At 39.6% G+C, this 19,936-nt stretch overlaps 5 protein-coding genes across 5 annotated transcripts; 3 read left to right on the top strand and 2 right to left on the bottom strand.

The window, feature by feature from the left end:
- Window positions 1-1,967: 1,967 nt before the first annotated feature.
- Window positions 1,968-3,053, top strand: LOC133337408 (ceramide phosphoethanolamine synthase). Its single transcript, XM_061545632.1, has one exon. It carries the CDS (start codon window positions 1,977-1,979, stop codon window positions 3,045-3,047), a length of 1,071 nt encoding a protein of 356 aa, XP_061401616.1. The 5' UTR covers window positions 1,968-1,976; the 3' UTR covers window positions 3,048-3,053.
- Window positions 3,054-3,567: 514 nt separating this feature from the next.
- On the top strand, window positions 3,568-5,334 carry LOC133337396 (probable ATP-dependent RNA helicase DHX35). The gene is made up of 3 exons (XM_061545624.1): window positions 3,568-4,180; window positions 4,258-4,587; window positions 4,655-5,334. The coding sequence occupies exons 1-3, from the start codon at window positions 3,568-3,570 to the stop codon at window positions 5,332-5,334; spliced, it is 1,623 nt and encodes a 540-aa protein (XP_061401608.1).
- Window positions 5,335-5,754: 420 nt separating this feature from the next.
- On the bottom strand, window positions 5,755-8,613 carry LOC133337414 (catenin delta-2). Its single transcript, XM_061545640.1, has 5 exons — window positions 7,729-8,613; window positions 7,497-7,636; window positions 7,017-7,430; window positions 5,978-6,936; window positions 5,755-5,911 (listed from the first exon to the last, which is right to left on the bottom strand). Exons 1-5 carry the CDS (start codon window positions 8,604-8,606, stop codon window positions 5,780-5,782), a joined length of 2,523 nt encoding a protein of 840 aa, XP_061401624.1. The 5' UTR covers window positions 8,607-8,613; the 3' UTR covers window positions 5,755-5,779.
- A 3,530-nt stretch (window positions 8,614-12,143) lies between these two features.
- Window positions 12,144-15,609, top strand: LOC133337395 (protein BCL9 homolog). Its single transcript, XM_061545623.1, has one exon. It carries the CDS (start codon window positions 12,144-12,146, stop codon window positions 15,597-15,599), a length of 3,456 nt encoding a protein of 1,151 aa, XP_061401607.1. The 3' UTR covers window positions 15,600-15,609.
- A 2,126-nt stretch (window positions 15,610-17,735) lies between these two features.
- Window positions 17,736-19,562, bottom strand: LOC133337394 (rRNA N6-adenosine-methyltransferase ZCCHC4). Its single transcript, XM_061545622.1, has 5 exons — window positions 19,532-19,562; window positions 19,204-19,469; window positions 18,921-19,165; window positions 18,649-18,855; window positions 17,736-18,564 (listed from the first exon to the last, which is right to left on the bottom strand). The coding sequence occupies exons 1-5, from the start codon at window positions 19,560-19,562 to the stop codon at window positions 17,736-17,738; spliced, it is 1,578 nt and encodes a 525-aa protein (XP_061401606.1).
- Window positions 19,563-19,936: the final 374 nt, after the last annotated feature.

Below are 19,936 nucleotides of genomic sequence, written 5' to 3'. Positions count from 1 at the left end.
CACCCCTCTCGCCTACAAACTTAGTATTTGCCAAATAAAAATTTGCCTGTGGAAAAGCAGACTTACCCACACATTTTCAAGCGCAACAAAGTGACTAATGAAACATAACCGCAAAACAGCTGATTACAGTGATGTATGAAATGGTATGATACATGACAAGTATCAGTAACGTAGCCAAAGAGAGTCGAGAATTTAGGGAGTAAATTTCTCTAAAAACAAAAAAACAATTTTACCACAAATTTATATAAAAGAATGGATTTATTAATGACATTTTGCAAATAGTATTAACATAAATCCATTATGAAAATAAATAAATAAAAATTACTCAAATAAATAATTTATTAATGCAATGACTGTCATTTATTTATCATTCCCACAAGGGGCATACACTGTCAACGCCTCTGTTATGCTGCTTGACCAATTGTCATTATTTTCAATATGGCGAAGTTTTTTGTGTTGAACGCACGCATTCTTTATTCATATTTTTTATTAGTTGTGTTAATTAATTAAATAATATTATCTTTAATAAAGCAAAAAAGAAAAAGTAAATCACATCAAATCGTTTATTTTACGGAGAAGATTTCGTTTAGTAGAGTGTCGCACCGATTGTTTGAAAATGTGTCAGCATTAGCAGTGACAGAGTAATGAATCCACTTAATGAACGAGCAAAGTTCTATTCAGGTGAGCGAAATGGAAATCGAAGTAGCAGTAGATCAGATCATCATCTAAATATCTAAAGTGGCCAAGTGCTAATGGAGAACAAATGAATAAATAAAATAAAAATAGAACGAACAAAGGCAACTCCCACAACTGTTGCATTTGACAATTTTCAGGAGAAGGAGGAGGAGTAACATTTTTGTGAAGAATGACCAATCATCATCGGTAGGGTCGATTGGTTGGTTGTACAGTCGAGTCAGTGTAAATGTAATGTTTTCAAAACAATTCACTGAAGTAGTATCAGATTAAGCATTTAGAAGCATTTCTGCTAATCCGTTAGCAGAATTTTGCTGTAAATAAATGCCCCAATTTTTGGGGCTTTGCATACATACCAGCCGTGTATTTATAAATTAGAGAACGCAATTGCAGATACTGGCACTGACTGGCCACTGTGTGTGTGGTTGTGGTCGTGGTGGTGCCATTATTAATTAATTAGTGGTAATAAACGACTTTTTATCGGCTAATTGACCCCCTTTTGTGTAGATTGTGTTGCTGCGGGTAAGGTAGTTATTTCTGGTGTTACAAGCCCCACGACTGTTCCCTTATGATTTGTAATGAGAAGCCGGTAATTAGTGGTTCATTTTTAGAATTTGCCTTTTAACAACAAACAACAACGGCGAGTCCTAATGAAATATAAATCTATAAATAACTATTACAGATTAATATCACAATCAGCCAAGAAACAAGCGATGGACAACATTTCCTCAAGCAAAGTCGTCAATTCGAATTCCATCAACAACATACTCTATTGTTTGGAGAAATTTCAAATAACTATTTTAGCAACAGATAGTGGTGGTCTAGGGAATATAGAATTGATACAGGTAACATATATTATTACTGCTCTCTCTCGCCCTATCTAATCTATTCAACCCAAACAACACGACCGAAATCTGTGACAATCTCAACCCAAAATGATTATTTTTTTAAGTTGAAATGATTGATTGTAATTTTGTTTACACATTTATATACATACGTACATTACATTCATCATAATAAACACACAACATACTTATGTATTTTGTTATAATGTGATATGATAATCCTCATCCTTGTTTGCTTTGCAGATACCATTGGACATTGTTGTTTAGTGACATTGTCATCTATGAAAGGATTCTTCCTCAACTACATAGAAGATAGCAAGAAGAATATACAATTATTGTCATAATTAAAAAATCTTGCTGCTGCAGCTAAGCTACACTGTGCTCTATTTGCTGTTGCTTGATTATCGTTGTAAGCAGTTGTCATATTTTCCAGGCAATATGGTTGGCCCTAGCAGTAAAATCAGCAAAATATTACTGGGACTGCTGATACTACTCATAATTTTCTATATATATATGGATGTCCAGTTGTACCTGCGTATACAAAATTATCCCCTAGAAAGAAATTATCACTTCAACACAACCACCGATATACCTCAGCGTGATGTAGTGACGTACGAATCACAGACTTGGCTGCGTTGTGATCTCAATCCATTGTGCCATGTTACGGTGAAAGCCATTCTCTTGGATCACACAAATCACTATGTGTTTGCGCCGTTGGCAACCGTCTTCGACAATGTTATTGGCTTCTCGAGATCCTCATTCATAACGGCCAATATGATATCATTTTTCCATGTGGGCGTGGCATGTGTTGCTGGCAAACTGGTGTCCTCGGACAGCCTGGGATATAGACGATTGGGTGTGGTTTTATTCCAGTTCCGTACCTTCCTCGATGACCTGGACGGTCATGTGGCGCGTGTTAAAAAGAATATACGCGGCGAACGCTCCGAAGTGGGGACTACCGGTTACTATGTCGACGGCATTTGCGATGGTCTGGGATGCATTGCCCTGCTCTTGGGCATGTTTTTCTATTTGAAAAACAATCCACCACGCCGCGGCTACCTGCAATTGCCAATGGTCGATACGCGAGCCGACGTTCCAACGAAGACCAAAATAAAGCCCACCACACGCAAGGTAGCCAAGAAGGTTATCAGCTTCACAGGTCAGCTGCTGCTCAGCTCCACAGCATGGAATCGTTACATCGCTGTCTATCAGAATATGCTGGAGCGTACTGATGTCACACCCGCCCAAATGTCCTATCAGCAAATCGTCTTCAAATCAACGTGGTTCTTCTGTGTCGCGTGGCTGTGGCGCATTGTGAATGTCCACTCGCTGATGCACTGCGTCCTGCTGAGCATATTCTGCGACAAGCTCTTTGAATTCCTTAAGGCCATCCAGTACAGTGGCTACATAATACTCCTCGTGTGCATTTGCATAACGGAAATGCATCTACTGGAGGCGCATAATTTCATCTACAACACGATGAGCAGTGGCAACATAACGTCTTTCTGATAAAACCACAACAACAACAAAAACCGATTTTATCTATTTTTATTTTTAACCATTTTCTTTATTCTTTACTATTAATGTTTTTTCTTATTGCAATTGATGTGTTAATAATGTGAATGTATGTAAATGTTGTAAAATATAATATATATGTATATGATATTTTGGATAATAACCGATAAGTCGAACAGCGTTTGTTTTCTTATTGCATGGAAATATGTTAATTCAATCGGTGGGGAGATTGTTTACAGGTTGTTTTCGGTCGTGTCGGTCGGTCGCTTTGGCCAGAAATGTAATCGTATACTTTTTGTTCTTGTAGTATTTGGAGGAACTGGGTTGGAACTCGAAAGGTGCCATCGGTTTTGTTGAGTCATGTAACTATGCATTCTCTTCGCCCGCAGAAAAATATTGTTTTGGAAAAAAATCCATAAGTACTTATTCCAAGATTGTCGTAAGTTTGTTGTTGCCATTCTCAAAATAATGAATTGAGTCTTTACGATACAACATTTCCCTCCATTCTCCATACATGCAGAGTATAACCGAGGAGTGTCTGCTCAAAGAACTGCTCAGCGACCCACTGTTAACAAATTATGGCGTTATCGTTATGACCGATGCCCTGAAGCGGTCTGTTCTAACGGACACAATACTGGCAATTCTGAAGAAAATCATTAGAAAACGTTCAACGTTAAAATTAATTCTGGTATCAATGTCCAAAGAGGCAAATTTCTTCAAGGAATACTTTAATGCCGTGAAAGACAAAAACCGCAAGGATATAAGGAGTGTCATTGTCTCCATTGAGGAGGAACAACAAAATAAAGGTGTGGTGCAGGATATTTTATATCTGAAAGAACCCTGTGCGGATTATGTACAGAAAACCATTCAAACGATTCTCAGTATACACACCCAACGGCCACTGGATGGTGATGTCATTGCCTATATGGCTAGCGAAGAGGATATTACCAGTGCCATGACCCTGCTGAGGGATAGCGAAAATACCAACAATTTGAATTACTTTAAATTGTCACACATGCGAAACGAAAGGGAAACCGTTTTCTTCCCCACGACCAAGGGAAAACGAAATGTGGTCTTTACTGTGGAATTGTATCAGAATTCTGTGTCACAAGATCGCATCTATTATGGTATGTGTTGAAAGAAACAGAACATAAACTTTAGTAATGTAGTAATTATGCCACATATGTGTAATTTGTAATTTTAGTTATTGACTGTGGTTTTATGCAATTGAAGTGGTACGAATCATCCGAAAACCGTAACCATTGCCTAACTGTACCGGTGTGTAAGCACACAGCCACATTACGTAGCAACTGGAAGAGTAAACATAGGATGGCGAAAATATTTCGACTCTATACCAAGGAAGATTTTCAGACACTGGCCGAGAGAAGCGTTGTAGAGATGCGTAGAACTGAGCTAAGCTCCATTATTTTGTATTTAAAGGCGTTGGCCGTCAATAATATACTTCGATTTGATTTTCCATCAGCACCACCGGCCAAAAATGTTCTATCCACGCTGGAGAGTCTGTTTGCTTTAGGTATGACGCACAACAACAAATTAATTTACCAACTAATTGTTTCCTTTCCCATCATTGTCGTACACAGGTGGCCTTGACGATCAGGGACAGTTAACAGACCCACTTGGTTATTTCATGTCCGAATCCCCTCTTTCGCCAGAATTAAGTCGTTGTCTATTCAATTCCTCGGAAATGTTGTGTTCCGAGGAAATTGTAAGCATCGTTTGTATGCTGCAAATTGAGCCGATATTTATTATGACCACCAATAACATTGCCGACCGTCATAAACAGATTGCCAAACGGAAATTTGAAGCAGCAGAGGGAGATCTAATAACACTTTTGAATATTTACAATGCCTTTGTCGAAAATATGCTGAGCAGAGACTTTTGCCGCAAATACTATTTGAACTACAGCAGTCTGATGCGTGTTCATAGACTGCGCGAACTCGTCATAGCTTCGCTGTTTAATAAATACAACATACGCCTAACTGCATCTAAATCGGTTGAGCAAATTTTACGCTGTATCGCATCGGGTCTGTTTATGAAAGTGGCCTATTTACATCCATCGGGGGCATATAGAACCTTACGATGTGCTTCCGAAGTCTATGTCGATCGTGAATCGTCTATTTTTTCCATTGCTCAGCCGAAATATGTTGTCTATATGGAATTGTATGAAAGATCGAAAATATTTATGCGTAACATAAGCGTAATTAAGGAGGGATGGTTGGATGAACTTGCCCCACATTATTATAAAAAATTCAATAAATAAACAGGCATGACAATTCGTGTTTTTGTTTTGTTTTTTAGAATTTATGGGTGTTTTATTAAATGCAATGGTAATGATTTCTGTTTTATTAATAATACGGTGTGTTTTTTTTTCTTCTTGTATATGTCAACTCGTCTTTCAACTATTTTGAAAATACCGTACCGTACGTTATTATATTGTTGTTGTTGTTGTTTTTATATTATGCAATAAATTGTGTGTTTAATAAAATTTGACAAATACTTTGTTGTTTGTTGATGTCGGTCTCCTTCCTCTTTGCTTCCTTCCTCCTGTCTGTATTTTCTTACTCCATCCACGTCGTCGTATTATTTTACTTTGAAAGCGTTTATCTTTGTTATGTTCTATCATATATATGTATATGATGCCATATGTGCGCACTTTTAAAGTAAAAATGTGTGTTCTATATATGTACATAATAAGTGATGCTCCTTTAATTAGGCGGATTTCGAGGATTTTCGCTGCTTGGTATATACATGGGCATAGGTACAGCAGAATTATAAGCACTAGGGCGTTGGTATGTTCCTTCCTCAACCACACCGCCATTCATGGCGTATTCGTCCACCTAGAAAAAAAAACAACAAACAAACATTATTATTTGACCGATGATTGACCGACTGACTCAACATACCATTTGACGTAGCATTTGAGTATCTTGGCAAGATCTTGCTTGGGATTGATGTGACTGTTGCTGTTGTTGTTGCTGCTGTTGATCGTCTTTGTTTCGGCCAGAGCTGCTTGTACCTCGCTGTATTGTTCGATCTTCGTAGCGTGTACGTCCCTGTGATGCCATGGGCCGATTCAATGTACTATTCGAATTGTTGGGCGAGTGTGCCGACGCACTGTGTGAATCGATGAACTTCGTTAGAAAATCTTGTTCCTTCCAGCCATGCTTCTTGTATACATCGCGCAGTTCATGATGCTGCCACATTGTGAACAATACCTGACTAGCAAATTTGTTGACACACGAAGTATATTTTTGTCGTTGATTGGTAATATTCATGAGACGCTCTACACCGCCGGCATCCAACAGAGATCTGGAGAACTCTGCGTTCTTCTTGATGACCTCATTGATGGTGGCCAGTACAGCAGTGATCGTGTCATCGGAGGTATTTTGATCGTGCTGGGGATTACCGGAAGGCAATTTTTGTACTAAGTCCCGCATAGCATATTTGCCTATCAGCTCTTTGTTGCGCTGATCAATGGCCAAATTCCTTAAAGCTGTGGCAACGGCACACACTACACGATCCACTTCCATACGCAACAATTCAACTAAGATGGGCAATCCTTTTTCCTTGCGAACGGCTGCTCGAATGTCTATACTGGGCTGCCAATAGCAGGCCGATAAATTTTGTATTGCACCAGCGGCCGCCTCAAGCGTTTCTGGGTTTGAGCAACTTTGCAACAGAGCTAAATAATATTGCACTACTTCGGGCTGCCACAAATGCTCGTAGCCCTTTAGTGGCCCTCGGTTGGTTTGATCGCTGCCATTGTTCTTTGAACCGGACTGAACTCCGCCGCCATCCAATTGTTCACTTTGGGCCTGAGCCTTTTTCTTTTTGCTTGTACCAAAGCAGCCCAGGTTTTCGCCTTAAAAACAAACAACAAAAAATATAAAAACTCAAATCGACTGTGAGCATTTTAAACAAGTCTCTGCTCATCATACTCACCCTTGCTAGACGATAAAGCTCTTGTCGGTACAGATATTGGCTGCTTGTCGTAATTAGGGTCTTCGACCTCTTGGCAGCGATACGATAGGTTGCGCAAAATGCACACACAATTCTCTACTGTCTTATTACTAATGTTGTTCTTTTCAATCGCCTGACGCACCACATACAGAAGGCATTCCACCAAATGATCGCAATTGCGCAATTGAGTACGGGCATATTCGCCAGCGGAGCTGACATTACGCAGAACACCGGATGCATTACGGAATACTGTGGAAAAACATGTGTCGCCGGGACAAGCTGGGTCCCAGCCGGAATGTGGATGTATAATATTACTAACGATCGCCGACAAGCATTCATCGATGATAAATCGTTTAATGTCTTCACACGATGACATGTTCCAGAGAACACCCGTCACTAAAAAAGAGGAAGACAGAAGGATATATGGGAGGTATAAACAAGTAACTAGCAGCTGATTCTTACCGAGTTCCCTAACTTCAGACTCTTGCGTACGACATAATAAATTGACCAAGGCTGCCAAACCACCAGCATTTTTAATCTCCCGCTTGTTTTCATCATTTTGTCTACCATAGGATAGATTTCTCAAGGCTCCGCATGCATTTCTGAAAAAAAAAAAACAAAATACAAAAATATTCGCAATTAATACCCTGAGGACGGGGGGCGAACACTTAACATATATTCAGAAAGTACATACTTGTAGATCTCTGGCGCTTCGTAGGAAAGCAATCTTATCAGAGGAGGAATACCACCCAAGATACGTGTTCGTTGTTTAATCGGATCGTCCATGTAGCACAAATGCTGCAAATACGCAGCTGCATTGGCTTTAATTGCATTGTTTGGATTGTTGAGAAAGCTTATGACTTCGGACAAGTTCGGATCTCGCCATCGCATAGTTGAGCATATGTCGCTACAAGACCCGTCAACTATTTCATCCTTTGCGCCGTTGCGCATGTGCTGCGACACAATGCCGAACGAACTAATCGTCAGCTGGGACATTTTATTTTGAAAATCGTGAGCATCATCAAATGCCGGCTGCGGTAAGCCTATGGCACTTGCGACCTCAGCACCATTTCGGTTATCGTCGAACATTGGTGGTCGTGTGACGTAAGCATTCGATTTGGCACTTACCGAGGGCATAACGTAGTTAGCCTCAGACACATAGCCATAGGCCACGGGTGCATCTTCGCCATACTGTGATTCCGGTGGAGGAAATTGCATTACCGGATTCATTCCGTATTCCGCCATTTCCTCATACTGCGAAGGTTGTAGATAACGAAGGTTCGGTGGTGCCATCATACCGCCTTGATCCGGTTGCATTGCTGCTGAGCTGTTCAGTTCCTGTACCGAACTTGTCAAATTACTTTGGGACCCAATCACTTTTCCTGAGCCATGATCCGGCCGATATGAGCACTGGGAGCCCATGCGCCCCGCCAGACCCATGCCACCCGAGGCCTTTGTCGTGGCATATAGCGAAGCATTTGGATAGACTGTGGTATACTGTCCGTATTCTTGTAGAGCAGCGTTCTGTGCTTCAAAATCGGCATCGTCGTTTAAACATACCGAAGGCTCCATCCTAGATGGAGGAATGTGTCTAGTCGCTTAGAATTTCGTAGTCCTCAGCCGTACGTACGACGTGGTTGCTTCAAGTCCTGTAAGCAGAAAATTTCAATTATTCATGTTGCCTAGGTTGGTGGACGGAACATCATCATCGTTCGGTCTTCACTCGTACATACATAAACTTAACTAAACGTCGTTTGCCATTAATGCAGACCTCAAACCGTACACAGATATCCTGAAACAACAACAGAAATAACTTCCTTAGGTTTTTAGTATTCTTATCAATTCAATTTTACAATGATGAGTTTTCTTTTGTTGGTTTTGGTTTAATCCATATTCAAAGGATTTAGAATTTTCCTTTTTGTCCAACAATTGGAATTGGGCGTAAAACGCCGAAGAAGAAAGAACATGAAAGAAAGAAAAAAACACTGAGCAAATGTAGACGCAGAAGTCGGCGAGTGCGAGTAAAATTGTATCTTACATAGTATATATGTATGTACGTTAATGTTAGGTTTGTATGTTTCGTTCGTTGTACATTATTGATTTTTTTTTCAAAAGGCTGAGAACTTTTTTACATGGCATGTACATACATACAACATTTAACATTCTTGTTATACATATGAATGATGCGGCTCTTCTTACTGGAAATGCATCACTACGACACGAAATTTGCTGCCGTGCTGAGCCACAAACAAAAATTAACGGAGCACCAAGGATTGAAAATGAAATGAAAGCAATTGCTGCCTCTAATAAAAGTAGGATTTTAAATGGTTTGAATTTTGCAAGCAACTTTCTCCACAAACAATTGTTTTGACCGACCGCACCTGATTTTTTAGAATAACACATACACACACATACACGTTCATTCATTAAGGGGTAGATATCGATACGACAAAGAATTAGGACGACGACGACATTCGTCAAAGAGAATTGATTCATTTAATTTATCACTTGTGTACTTTTTATCACTTCGTTTTCGTCCATCTTCAAAATTGTGATTGGGCAAATGCAATAAGGTTTTCAAAATATATACTTTTTTCGGTAAATTTTCCTCTTTGGAACTGAAGTTATGTTGTATTAAAATTAAAATACAAAGAAAATTTTCAGAGACGCCAGTTACTGTTCAGCTAGCAACCTGTCAAATATGTTGCTGAGAGCAAAAGTGAGTGAATGGACGAGTACTCGTGTCAAATAATGTTTACATTGACTACACGCACGTAACGTAACGTAAGGACGTAAGAGGCGTTGCAACTCGGCGTAATAGTCATTTCTCGTATACTCAATAGCCAGTGATTAGCAACTATTGGATAGTCAAGTATTCGAATCGCTTTATGCAGCATCAGCTGATTGTCATTTTCTCATGTCCCTTTCTAAACAAAAGAGTGGTATCCGCAACCATTCTCCGTCTATTCATTGCATATGGATCTTTTTTTTAATCTTTCGGTTTATTTGTAAAACGGCGCCGCAAAGAGCCTTCACTGACCTAACGTTCGAACGGAATAGAGCATCGAAATCGAATTGGATTGGAATATTTATTGATATAGCCACCAATAGGATTGTTTAAGTAATACGGCATTTACATTAGAACTTTTTACCGGGTTAACCTACTTTATGTAGATTTATTTGGCATATATTCAAAGGAATTGAAAATTTAAACCCACTGGGTTAACCAAATCCGGTTTAATGTAAACGACCTTTAAGTAAATGATTTAAGTAATAACGTACTGACTTTGGTGCCCTTAAAGAAGGCGACACTGCTATGACGGAGGAAGACGACGCACAAGGTATATGCCATGGCACAATAAATAGACAGTCCATTTAGCGCAGCTGATGTCTCGAATAACTGTCAATGTGCGTAATTTCTACTTTCATTCGATGTGCAATGTTGCCAACCATGTGAAATATTATATGAAAAAAATTGACAGAAGGTCGAGACAAAAACAAAGGTTTTTGAAATGAAAATTATGTTTTTAACATGTTCGTCTGGAAGTAATTACTTTGTTATGGATGAGACCAACATTTGATGGTATTCCCTACTGGATTTTGGAAAGAAATCATAACCTTTCATTCATTTTTCGCGTTTTTAGTTTTGTGTTGAAATATGTCAAATAAATACAAACACTTGTTGCGTATATTTATTTTATTTTTGGCAGAAGAAGCCACACGTGCATAGTTGCTTTTTTGTTATTTACCTCAAGCTGCCCTACCTTGTATTATTGTACCCTGAATCCACTGATCTTGATCCTATATTTTAAAAATAAAAAATATAAAAACACAATCAAAAGACATTATACTATTTGTTTTAGCTATTCATCATCAAAAGGTCCTCTCTCTCTATAGAAGACCTCAAGTGATTTAGAAACATACTCCACCTGCAATCTTAATTCTCATTTGAGTTAATTCCAATGGAAAAATACAATAACTTAAGTTTGAGAAAGCATCTGAGGTCTTCTCTGAGAGAGGATCCATTTTATATACCCCCACACGAGGCATATAAGGTCTTACTTAAAGAAAAAACTCACAATTTAATTTATTACAACCTGCTACAGAAGCCGACACCATCTAACCCTTTCTATCTCGGCTTTCTTTCGAGTTATTAAAGAAGAAGGCAACAACTGATCATGACTGAAAGAGAGTTCTAGTACATAAAAGATATAGAAATATGCCCTTTGTAAATTATTTTCTATGCAAGGGAAACTCTTTACAGGTTTGTTCCAAGAAAAAAGAACCACCATTATATATTCTTTTTTTATGTTATCTAATGTCAATTTCATTTTTATAGAAGATGACTTCTTGTGTGAGGTAAAAAAATATCCTCATTTTTCAGTACAAGAAGATGTCATCGTCTATCTCATTTTTTTTCTCTGTAGAAGAGGCTTGAATCTAAAAAATAGCTAAAGTACGTCGGAAAAAACATGAACCAATATTGAAAATGTTTTCTTCAATTTACTTTAGGCAATATTCAATTAGCTACTCATGTAATTTATATTTAAAATAGTCAAAAAATGTGGGTTTTTATTGTGTTTGTTCTTTCAGACGACGACCATCGTTTTTATTTCCTGTATTCTACATTTTGCTGAATAGTGTTTTTTACTGAAAAAGTAAACGAACACACCTTGTAGCAATGGCATTGACATTTCTCATGATTGGCAGCATTGTACGGCAACTCTGCGTAATTGTCGTTTCTCGTGTACTCAATTGCCAGCCATTACCAACTACCGGGTAGTCAGGTACTCGAATCGTTTCCGCAACACTAATTGTGCATAGTTAAGATAGATTTATTTTGGATGTAGCACGAAAATACGAAAATAAAATAAGAAAAATAAAAGTATTTTTATTGTAAAAGGAAATTCGCTTCAGCAAACCGAGCAGTGAAATCGGAATTCAGAATTTGTGACCTTTTCCGCAGCGTGCGTGCATTATGTGGTGAAGGTAAGCGAGATTTGGACTTGTTTTCGGCCATGGCTTTTGTTTGAGTTGACATATATATTTTTAGAATAGAATTAGTGAGTGAGTGAGGGATACAACGAGAAACAGAACCAGAAACACACAATGATGGACATCAACAAGAGAATGCAAGGATTGGACGAGTCAAGTGTACGGCAATCGTCGGAAATGTCCAATTTCACCGAATCACAATTTTCGGACACATCCAACAACGGCGGACTACCGCAATCAACTGCCAGCAACAACAACAACAGCCCCTGCGAGGAGGAATCGGTGTCATTTCCAAAAACAGAAAGCAGCCCCATGGTGCCAACGTCCGGCGGCGATGGGGATGTTGACAATTTGGGTAATTCCAACGGCTCTGGGCACAACATTACATCGCCAAATTCCAAGAACTTGAATAAAACCACAAATCCGAACGCAACCTTAACAAAGTCGGGCAGCGACGAGAAGGACATTAAGGAGGAAACAACGCTATCGCCACCGCATACATCTCCACTTGCTAAAAACGAAGACAATGACGAAAGTCAAGAACGTTCGAAAAGTGTTGGGGCAGCCATGACGGGTAATGTAAATCCCAATATGGATGGCGCGGTGGGCACTACAAATATGAGCCCCAAATCGAATCCAGATGTTTTTAATAACTCCGCAAATATGCAGAACTTACCCAGGGGTTTGAATCCCTATAACAACGGCAACAATAAATTTAACTATCCAAACCAAATGGGTGGTGGTGGTGGAGGAGGAGGGGGCGGCGTAGTTGGAGTAGGTGGCGTATGCGGCGATAATCAGGGTCCAATGAATCCGGCGAGTAATGGCGGAATCGGTGGAGGCAGTGGTGATTATATGCAACAACAAAATCACGTGTTTGTATTTTCCACACAGCTAGCCAATAAAGGTGCCGAAGCCGTGGTCGGCGGACAATTTCCCACAATTATTGCCTACCATTGCATGCAGCCGTCGACAAAACTATTTCTAGAGGATTTCTTAAAGAATCCCGCCAAGGCCTCAAAGATGCAAAAACAGATTCCTCCGAACATAATGAATCTCATGCAATCGGGAATGATGGGCAATCGCCCCGGCGGTCAACCTTTTTGGTTAAACGAAAGTGGCAACAATCCCAGCAAGATGTCGCACAGGCCTGGTGCATTACGCAATGCAGGCGTTAACAAAAGCAGTCCTAGCTGGGATCCATCATCTGGATTAGATAATAAATTGGGCCCCTCGACGAATCCCTTGGATATACTGGGCAATACTGAAGGCTTTGACAGTGCCCAATTGTGCGGTGCAGGAGGTGGTGTTGGCGGCATGAAGGATGACGATAAATCTAATATACCTTCCCTGCAAGGTGTGAAGGTACCAGATGAGAATCTAACACCACAGCAACGCCAACACCGCGAGGAGCAGCTGGCAAAGCTAAAAAAGATGAATAAATTCCTCTTTCCGGAGAATGAAGGAAACGATTTTCAACCTCCACCTATGATGAATAGTGGCGGTGGCGCGGTAGTACCTGCGGACGGAGCAAACAATTCAACCAATCCAATAGACAGTATAAATAACGCTATGAATGCTGCTGGAAAGATTGCCACACCGGGATCCGGACCCAATATGGGGGATGATGGGCCATCTAGTGGTGCGGCCAGCACTGATTCCATGAATTTGGTACCCGGCCAAAACTCAAAACAAGGATGTGCTTCAAAACTAAATCCGAATCTAAATCCCGTGAAACCCAACAGCACAGGTCCCGATTCCAATCCAGATATGCCCCCTTCCTTCAATATGAACAACTGTACGTCCCTTGAAGGTGATGGCGGGGGTCATAGTGGTGTCCCACCCGGAATGAACATGCCAAATGAAGAATGGTCAAAGTTTCAGAACAATGTTTTCCCGGACGGTTTTAAATTCCGAGACAATTCTAATCCCATGAACAATCCCAGTGGTTTACCCGGCAACCAACTTCCCAATCAAACCCCCTCATTACCCCGTCCGCTTTCGACCGGTCTTGGAGGGTATGGAATGCAGTCGCGACCCAATGCCGGTCCCAGTCCTACAAACCGCAACAACAGCGGGCCTCCGCCTCCTTATCACCAAACACAGCGCTCAGCATCTGTGCCAATATCTACACAGTCTCCAACACAGCCCAACCTTAACAACCCCAATGCAGACATAGGATTAACTTCTCCCCATGGAGGACGTGTCCCCTTTGGGATGTCTTCAACTCCGCCACACATGGACTCGTCTAATACTTCCACTAGCGTAACGAATCCATCACACTCATCGGCCACATCTTTCCCAGGCATGAACAGTGGCAATGTAAAGAATATTTACTCATCCAATATGAATTCTTCACAACCTTTCGGAGGCCCACAAAACCCATCAGCCCTAAATAATATGTCAAATTCGCCCGGTTCACTTTCACTGCCACACATGTCTCACCCCGAAATGGATCCCATGAATTCCGGTAATAAATTGAAGCGGGGCAGTCCCTCGAAGAGCAAGAGCCCCTTAATCAATGAAATGCAAGGCAACATGGGCATGGATTCCAAATATGGCAACTTCGGATTGAATTACAACATGTGCGGGCCAGGTGGCGGCAATAATATGCCACATGTTGGTCCCCAAAACATGCGTCAAAATATGGGTCAGATGCCACCGCAGTTTTGCCGTCGAATCGACAACATACCACTCAACCCAAACTGTAATAGGCTGAATCAGAATAAGCCCGTCGGCAATTTTGATCCGATTGCATCTCTGGCTCAGATGTCACAGCAATTGACGGGCAGCGCAATGGGATTGGGAAGCTTGGGCAGTGGTGGAGGAGGCGGCGTCAACAGCTCGTCGTCTGGCCTGATGGATGTCAATAGCGGCGATATGATGGGCGCACCTGGCTCGGGTCGCAGTGACCATCCCCTGGACCATTGCAACCAAATGCCCAACAACAATATGGGGATGCCAGGAATGGGCGGAGGTGGTGGAGGTCGACCCGGTCCGTATGGATCTGATCCAATGAACAGCATGGACGCCATGGATCAGCGTATGCTGAATGGAAAAATGTGTATGCCCGGACACTTTAATCACAATCCGTTAACCGGCGTTGGATTGCGGGATTCGAACATGGGCGGCAATGATATGATGTCTGCAAATCGAGCCGCTATGAATCGTCGAATGCCAAATAATTTCGACAATTTCAACATGTCGTCGAATGTACATGTCCGAGCGAGTGCTCCCAATACCATACAGTATATGCCTGCCCGATCTCAAAATATGAACAATATGCGTATGCCGCCCAGTATGGAATTTTTCCAACGATATGGTAATCCGCATGGCAATCAGATGGGTGGCGGAGTTGGCAATGCACCTGGCGGTATGCCCAACAATGATATGTCGAATCCCAATATGATGAACTTGTTTGGAAATTGTGGCCAAATGCCACCTAACGGCCGGGGAGGTGGACCGGGTGTCGGAGGACCAGGAGGACCAGTTGGTTTCGAACCGAATGATCTGGGCGGCGTGGAAGGCAATTTAATGCACAACGATGCACCCTACATGAATGTACCATGAATCTCAACGAGTACATAACTGTCACTGTCACCAACGAAGTCGTAGTTGCCGACGGCATCGACATCGGCATTGTCGTTATCATCAATTAATATCATCACATGCATCGATTTTATATCCCTGTTTTCTTCTGTGTCGTTTCATATATCCATACAGTCTGTCTATAGAAAACTTTGATGTAGTGCCATTCTATGCGCCACCCTCTTGTCTTTAATGTTACGCTCGCTCGTTCGTGTGCTGCTGCTGCTAATCATCGATGAGTAAACGAAGTTTGTTCGTGTATATTATTACAAAAATAATAATAATAAAATTAGAGATAAATAGTTTAAGAAAATTGAAATTTCTTTAATACATGTTAAACAAAAAATACAGTACCGACCGTTTTGTTTCGGGGCGAATCCAAATAGAATTTCGTTTTGTAAATTGTGGAAATTGAAACAGCACACACAGACACTCAACACAACTATGGCTAATTGATACTTTGTTTCTTTTTGTTCGTACCAGATTTTATTTAAATGAGATGCGATGTAAACTAAACCACTTATTGTCTGTCTTATGAGCGTAGCTCAGATGACATTGTTTATAAACAAGAAAAAAACCGAAATATTTGAATACTTTAAACATGAATACAAATAACAGTAATCCGTTAAATGTTTGTGTTTTTGCAAACCGCTGATTTTATTTCTGAAACGGTCGGCAGACAAAACACAGTCTAAACAATGATGCAAGTGGTTAATTTTTTGTGGGGGTTTGGATGTTTTCAGGCCTACTTCAGTCTTGCACACTATAGTTGTATTATTTTCAGATACAGATACGTATCCAAAATTTTAAAATTTTATTTGTATCATAATCATAAAATAATCCAACCCGTTCAATTCTTTATGTTATGATATTGGAATGAAATGGAATATTTTAAAAATGAAGGAGTACATTTGGTATTACAAATCAGCAGAAAGCTATAGACAATACTTAATTTTTTATATTATTTTAGTTTCCAATGATTGTAAATTATATTGTTGTATGCATGTAGTTTACATTATTACATTTATATATTACCTTACCTACCATTTATGTATATGTATATATTTAAAAAATCAAAAGAAACATATTTATAAGACATTTTGTATATTGTAATATTCGCAAAGATTTTATTCATTATTTCTGTTAGTTTACTGTTTAGTTTTAAAACACCCCCTGCCCTCCCCCTTTTTCTTTAAGTATATATGACCCTATTTGGAAATTCTTTAGTCAGTAAGTTATTACACTTCAACATCACTAATAAAGGATTGGTAATGATATAAATGTGTGTATATTGTTTTTTTCTTATTTTGTTGGGTTTTGGAATTGTACACTGGTATCGAAATTATACAGCCTTATTCTGGACATCAATTCCTTTTAAGGTATTTTAAACCAGAGTTTGCAGCTAATTTTTTTCGCATTTTCATTGATAACGATGCATATCTCCCAAATTTGCATCAAAACAATAAACAGCTGTTTCACATGCCCTTGTATGTTGCCATATTATCAAACTTTATTTTCTTTTAATTACAATGCCGTTTTACAGCGGATTATTGATATTTCACTTTTATATTGTAAAAACGTTTAAATAACAATAAAAAGTAAAATTTTTTAAATCAATAAATAAAATATTGAAAAATATTACAAAAATAAATAACAATGGGGCAACACACATTATAATTGAAATTACGATATGGCTACACGAAGATTCGAATGCGCATCGCGCGCTTTTTTTGCTTCTCCCTTTTCATTCAGATTAAGGCGAGAATGTGAAAGTAAAAAATTTTTCACAAGCGATATTTCTCCTTAGCGAATATCCAGAATAAAACTGAATATGGCAACACGAATCTTTTTTCAACCACTATTATCGAAAATTCGAATTCGCATTTGCTTCTCCCTATGCATTCGAGAGAATGTGAAAGCGAACATTTTTTTTCACAGGCGAGATTTCTCCCTAGCGAATGTCCACAATAAGACTGTTTATATAAAAAATAACGATCTTTTTTATTGTCATGAAATAGTTTACATACATAATAGTTTACATACATACACAAATACATCCATACGTATACACGCATACATACGCATTTTATTCACATTTATTTCAAATGCATTTCAATTTCAAAATTCTTTAGATTTCCATGAAGATAACGATGGTGATGTTCGCCGCTCTACATTTTCACACAGTTGAGTTTCGCCCATAAATGTATATTCCTTTAAATACTCGGCACGCATGTCACAGTTCATTTCATTGTGGCCACTTTTATTACATAAAATACAAATAATAACATCATTCTTTGCATTGACATTTCCACTTGCAGTCAATGGAAATATTCGATGTATGGCCTTCTTCTTCCAAAAGTCACATTTCTCTTCCGTATGACCAACAGTTCGGCATATATAGCACGTTTGGTATTTCTGATATTCGGTGCAGTTGTGACCTTCCTTTTGTGTACACCGACGACAATTTCGACAGTGGACATACGAAGGTTTTACACACAATCCGCATTGATGACAATGCCTGTATGTGGATCCATTCTTGGAGGGACAACATCGGCACATGTCACAATGGCGGTTTTCCAAAGCCGTGTATTTCTGACATTTGGAGCAATATTTATATTGTTCGTTGACCGGTAGTTTTAATATTTCCAGAGGTACGTTGGTAAACAGACGCACAGGAGAGCCTTGTTTGCGTGCCAATTTGCCAATGTCCGTGTATGAATCATGATTGGTGTAGTTGATTTTGTAGTCCGACATCTGTAGTGAGGGCACAACTTTTTGTACATACTGTCCTAGGAAATATGGAAATACCCAGAATATGGGCAGTGGTTGGTATGGTAGCTGATTGATTTTACTGTAAAGTCGTGTCATTTTCTGTAGAGTGTTTCCTATTAATTCGGTGCGGCAACCGAATGGAGGATCCGTAAATATTAGAAGTCTTTCGTCGTTACTGCCGCCACACAAATACAAAGAACAATGGGAACGTATTATTTCAAATTGGAATAAATGGGTGTGTGTGTGTGTGTTTGCTTACCTCTGGCACTTGAGAAATTTATAAAACTCCTGCTTTTGTAGATCATCGAAAAAGTGATTGTTGCACATGTTGAACCATGCAAATCGTGTGTCATCGTAGAAGAAAACGAAGCGATGGTCAATGTCTAATAAATAGCTTTTGATTGGATTGCATGGTTTGGAGGACAAATAGCAATGTAGACGAGGCGCTCCCATGCAAATGACTTTACTAAAACAATTCAAATATTATTGAGCAAATAAAAAATGGACACATTCCTCGGCTTCTAAACTCACCTAATCTTCAAGTTACGTAAAGAATTCTCAAAAAACTGTAGTGACTTGTCGTCAAAGAAATATTGAGCCTGGGCCTTGTCATTATTCAATGGCGGCAGAAATAAAGTGGGATCCTGAAGAAAACGTCTCGACAAATTCTGTTTTACATTGTGGCTTGAATGTTGGTCCAGGTCGTCGCTAACCAACGGCTTGTTGCACGTCAAGCAATAGTGTTTCTTTGGATTATCTCCTGCATCCTCAAAAAACTGAAAAAAAAAACTAATAAGTTGTTGTTGTGAAGCACAGCATGTTTACATACCCTTTTCCTCATGTCCCGATATACCACTGTGGACGTATCATATTGTCGCCGAAAATGTTTCACATTCAAATCTGCCACAGATACATAGTAAGGGCAAAGCTTTTTATCGCGATAAGCGGAGCATCCGTAATAACCATGTTCTGGTCCCTTGTCGGCATGGTAAAATAATATAGTTGGCCCGTGAACGCAGTGCGGGTGCATATCACCTTCATCGTCGTCCTCACACTTTACTAGCAGACGTTTTTGGGCATCTGTAAATATGATCGGAATCGATGAAGATGCATGTTCCAAATGCTTACAGAGAAATACTTGCCTTCATTATCCATGGAAATTGTCTCTTTCATTTCGAAGTTACTGCTGTGACTATTATTTTAGAATTTATAAAAGGGTGCGTGGTGATGTCTTTAAAATTGACCGCAAAATAATGTTCGAATGAGTAAAGTTGACCAAATTGGGTGCACGCGCCATTCACCTAGAGTTGGGTAGTTCCGGAACGAACTAGATCATTGGAACTATTCCGAGAAAGGAACGATCGGAACTAGTTCCAGCTCTTTAATTAATATAGTTCCTTTTTCATGTTCTTTTTTCTTCTCCTTTTCTCGTCCTTTTTTCTGTTGTCGTTCCCTTATTCCGTTTTTTTATGTACATATATGTATATATAAAAAAAAAGTATTTTGTACTTATCGCCCTGCAGTTGAATTCTGTACCTTAATTTCAT

This window comes from Musca vetustissima, unplaced genomic scaffold, assembly GCF_032173495.1.
Source record: "Musca vetustissima isolate MV318-11 ecotype Yass unplaced genomic scaffold, APGP_CSIRO_Mvet_v1 utg49456, whole genome shotgun sequence".
Classification (NCBI taxonomy): domain Eukaryota; kingdom Metazoa; phylum Arthropoda; class Insecta; order Diptera; family Muscidae; genus Musca; species Musca vetustissima.
Note: the sequence above shows the minus strand (reverse complement) of the source record. Positions and strands in the feature narration are given on the sequence as shown.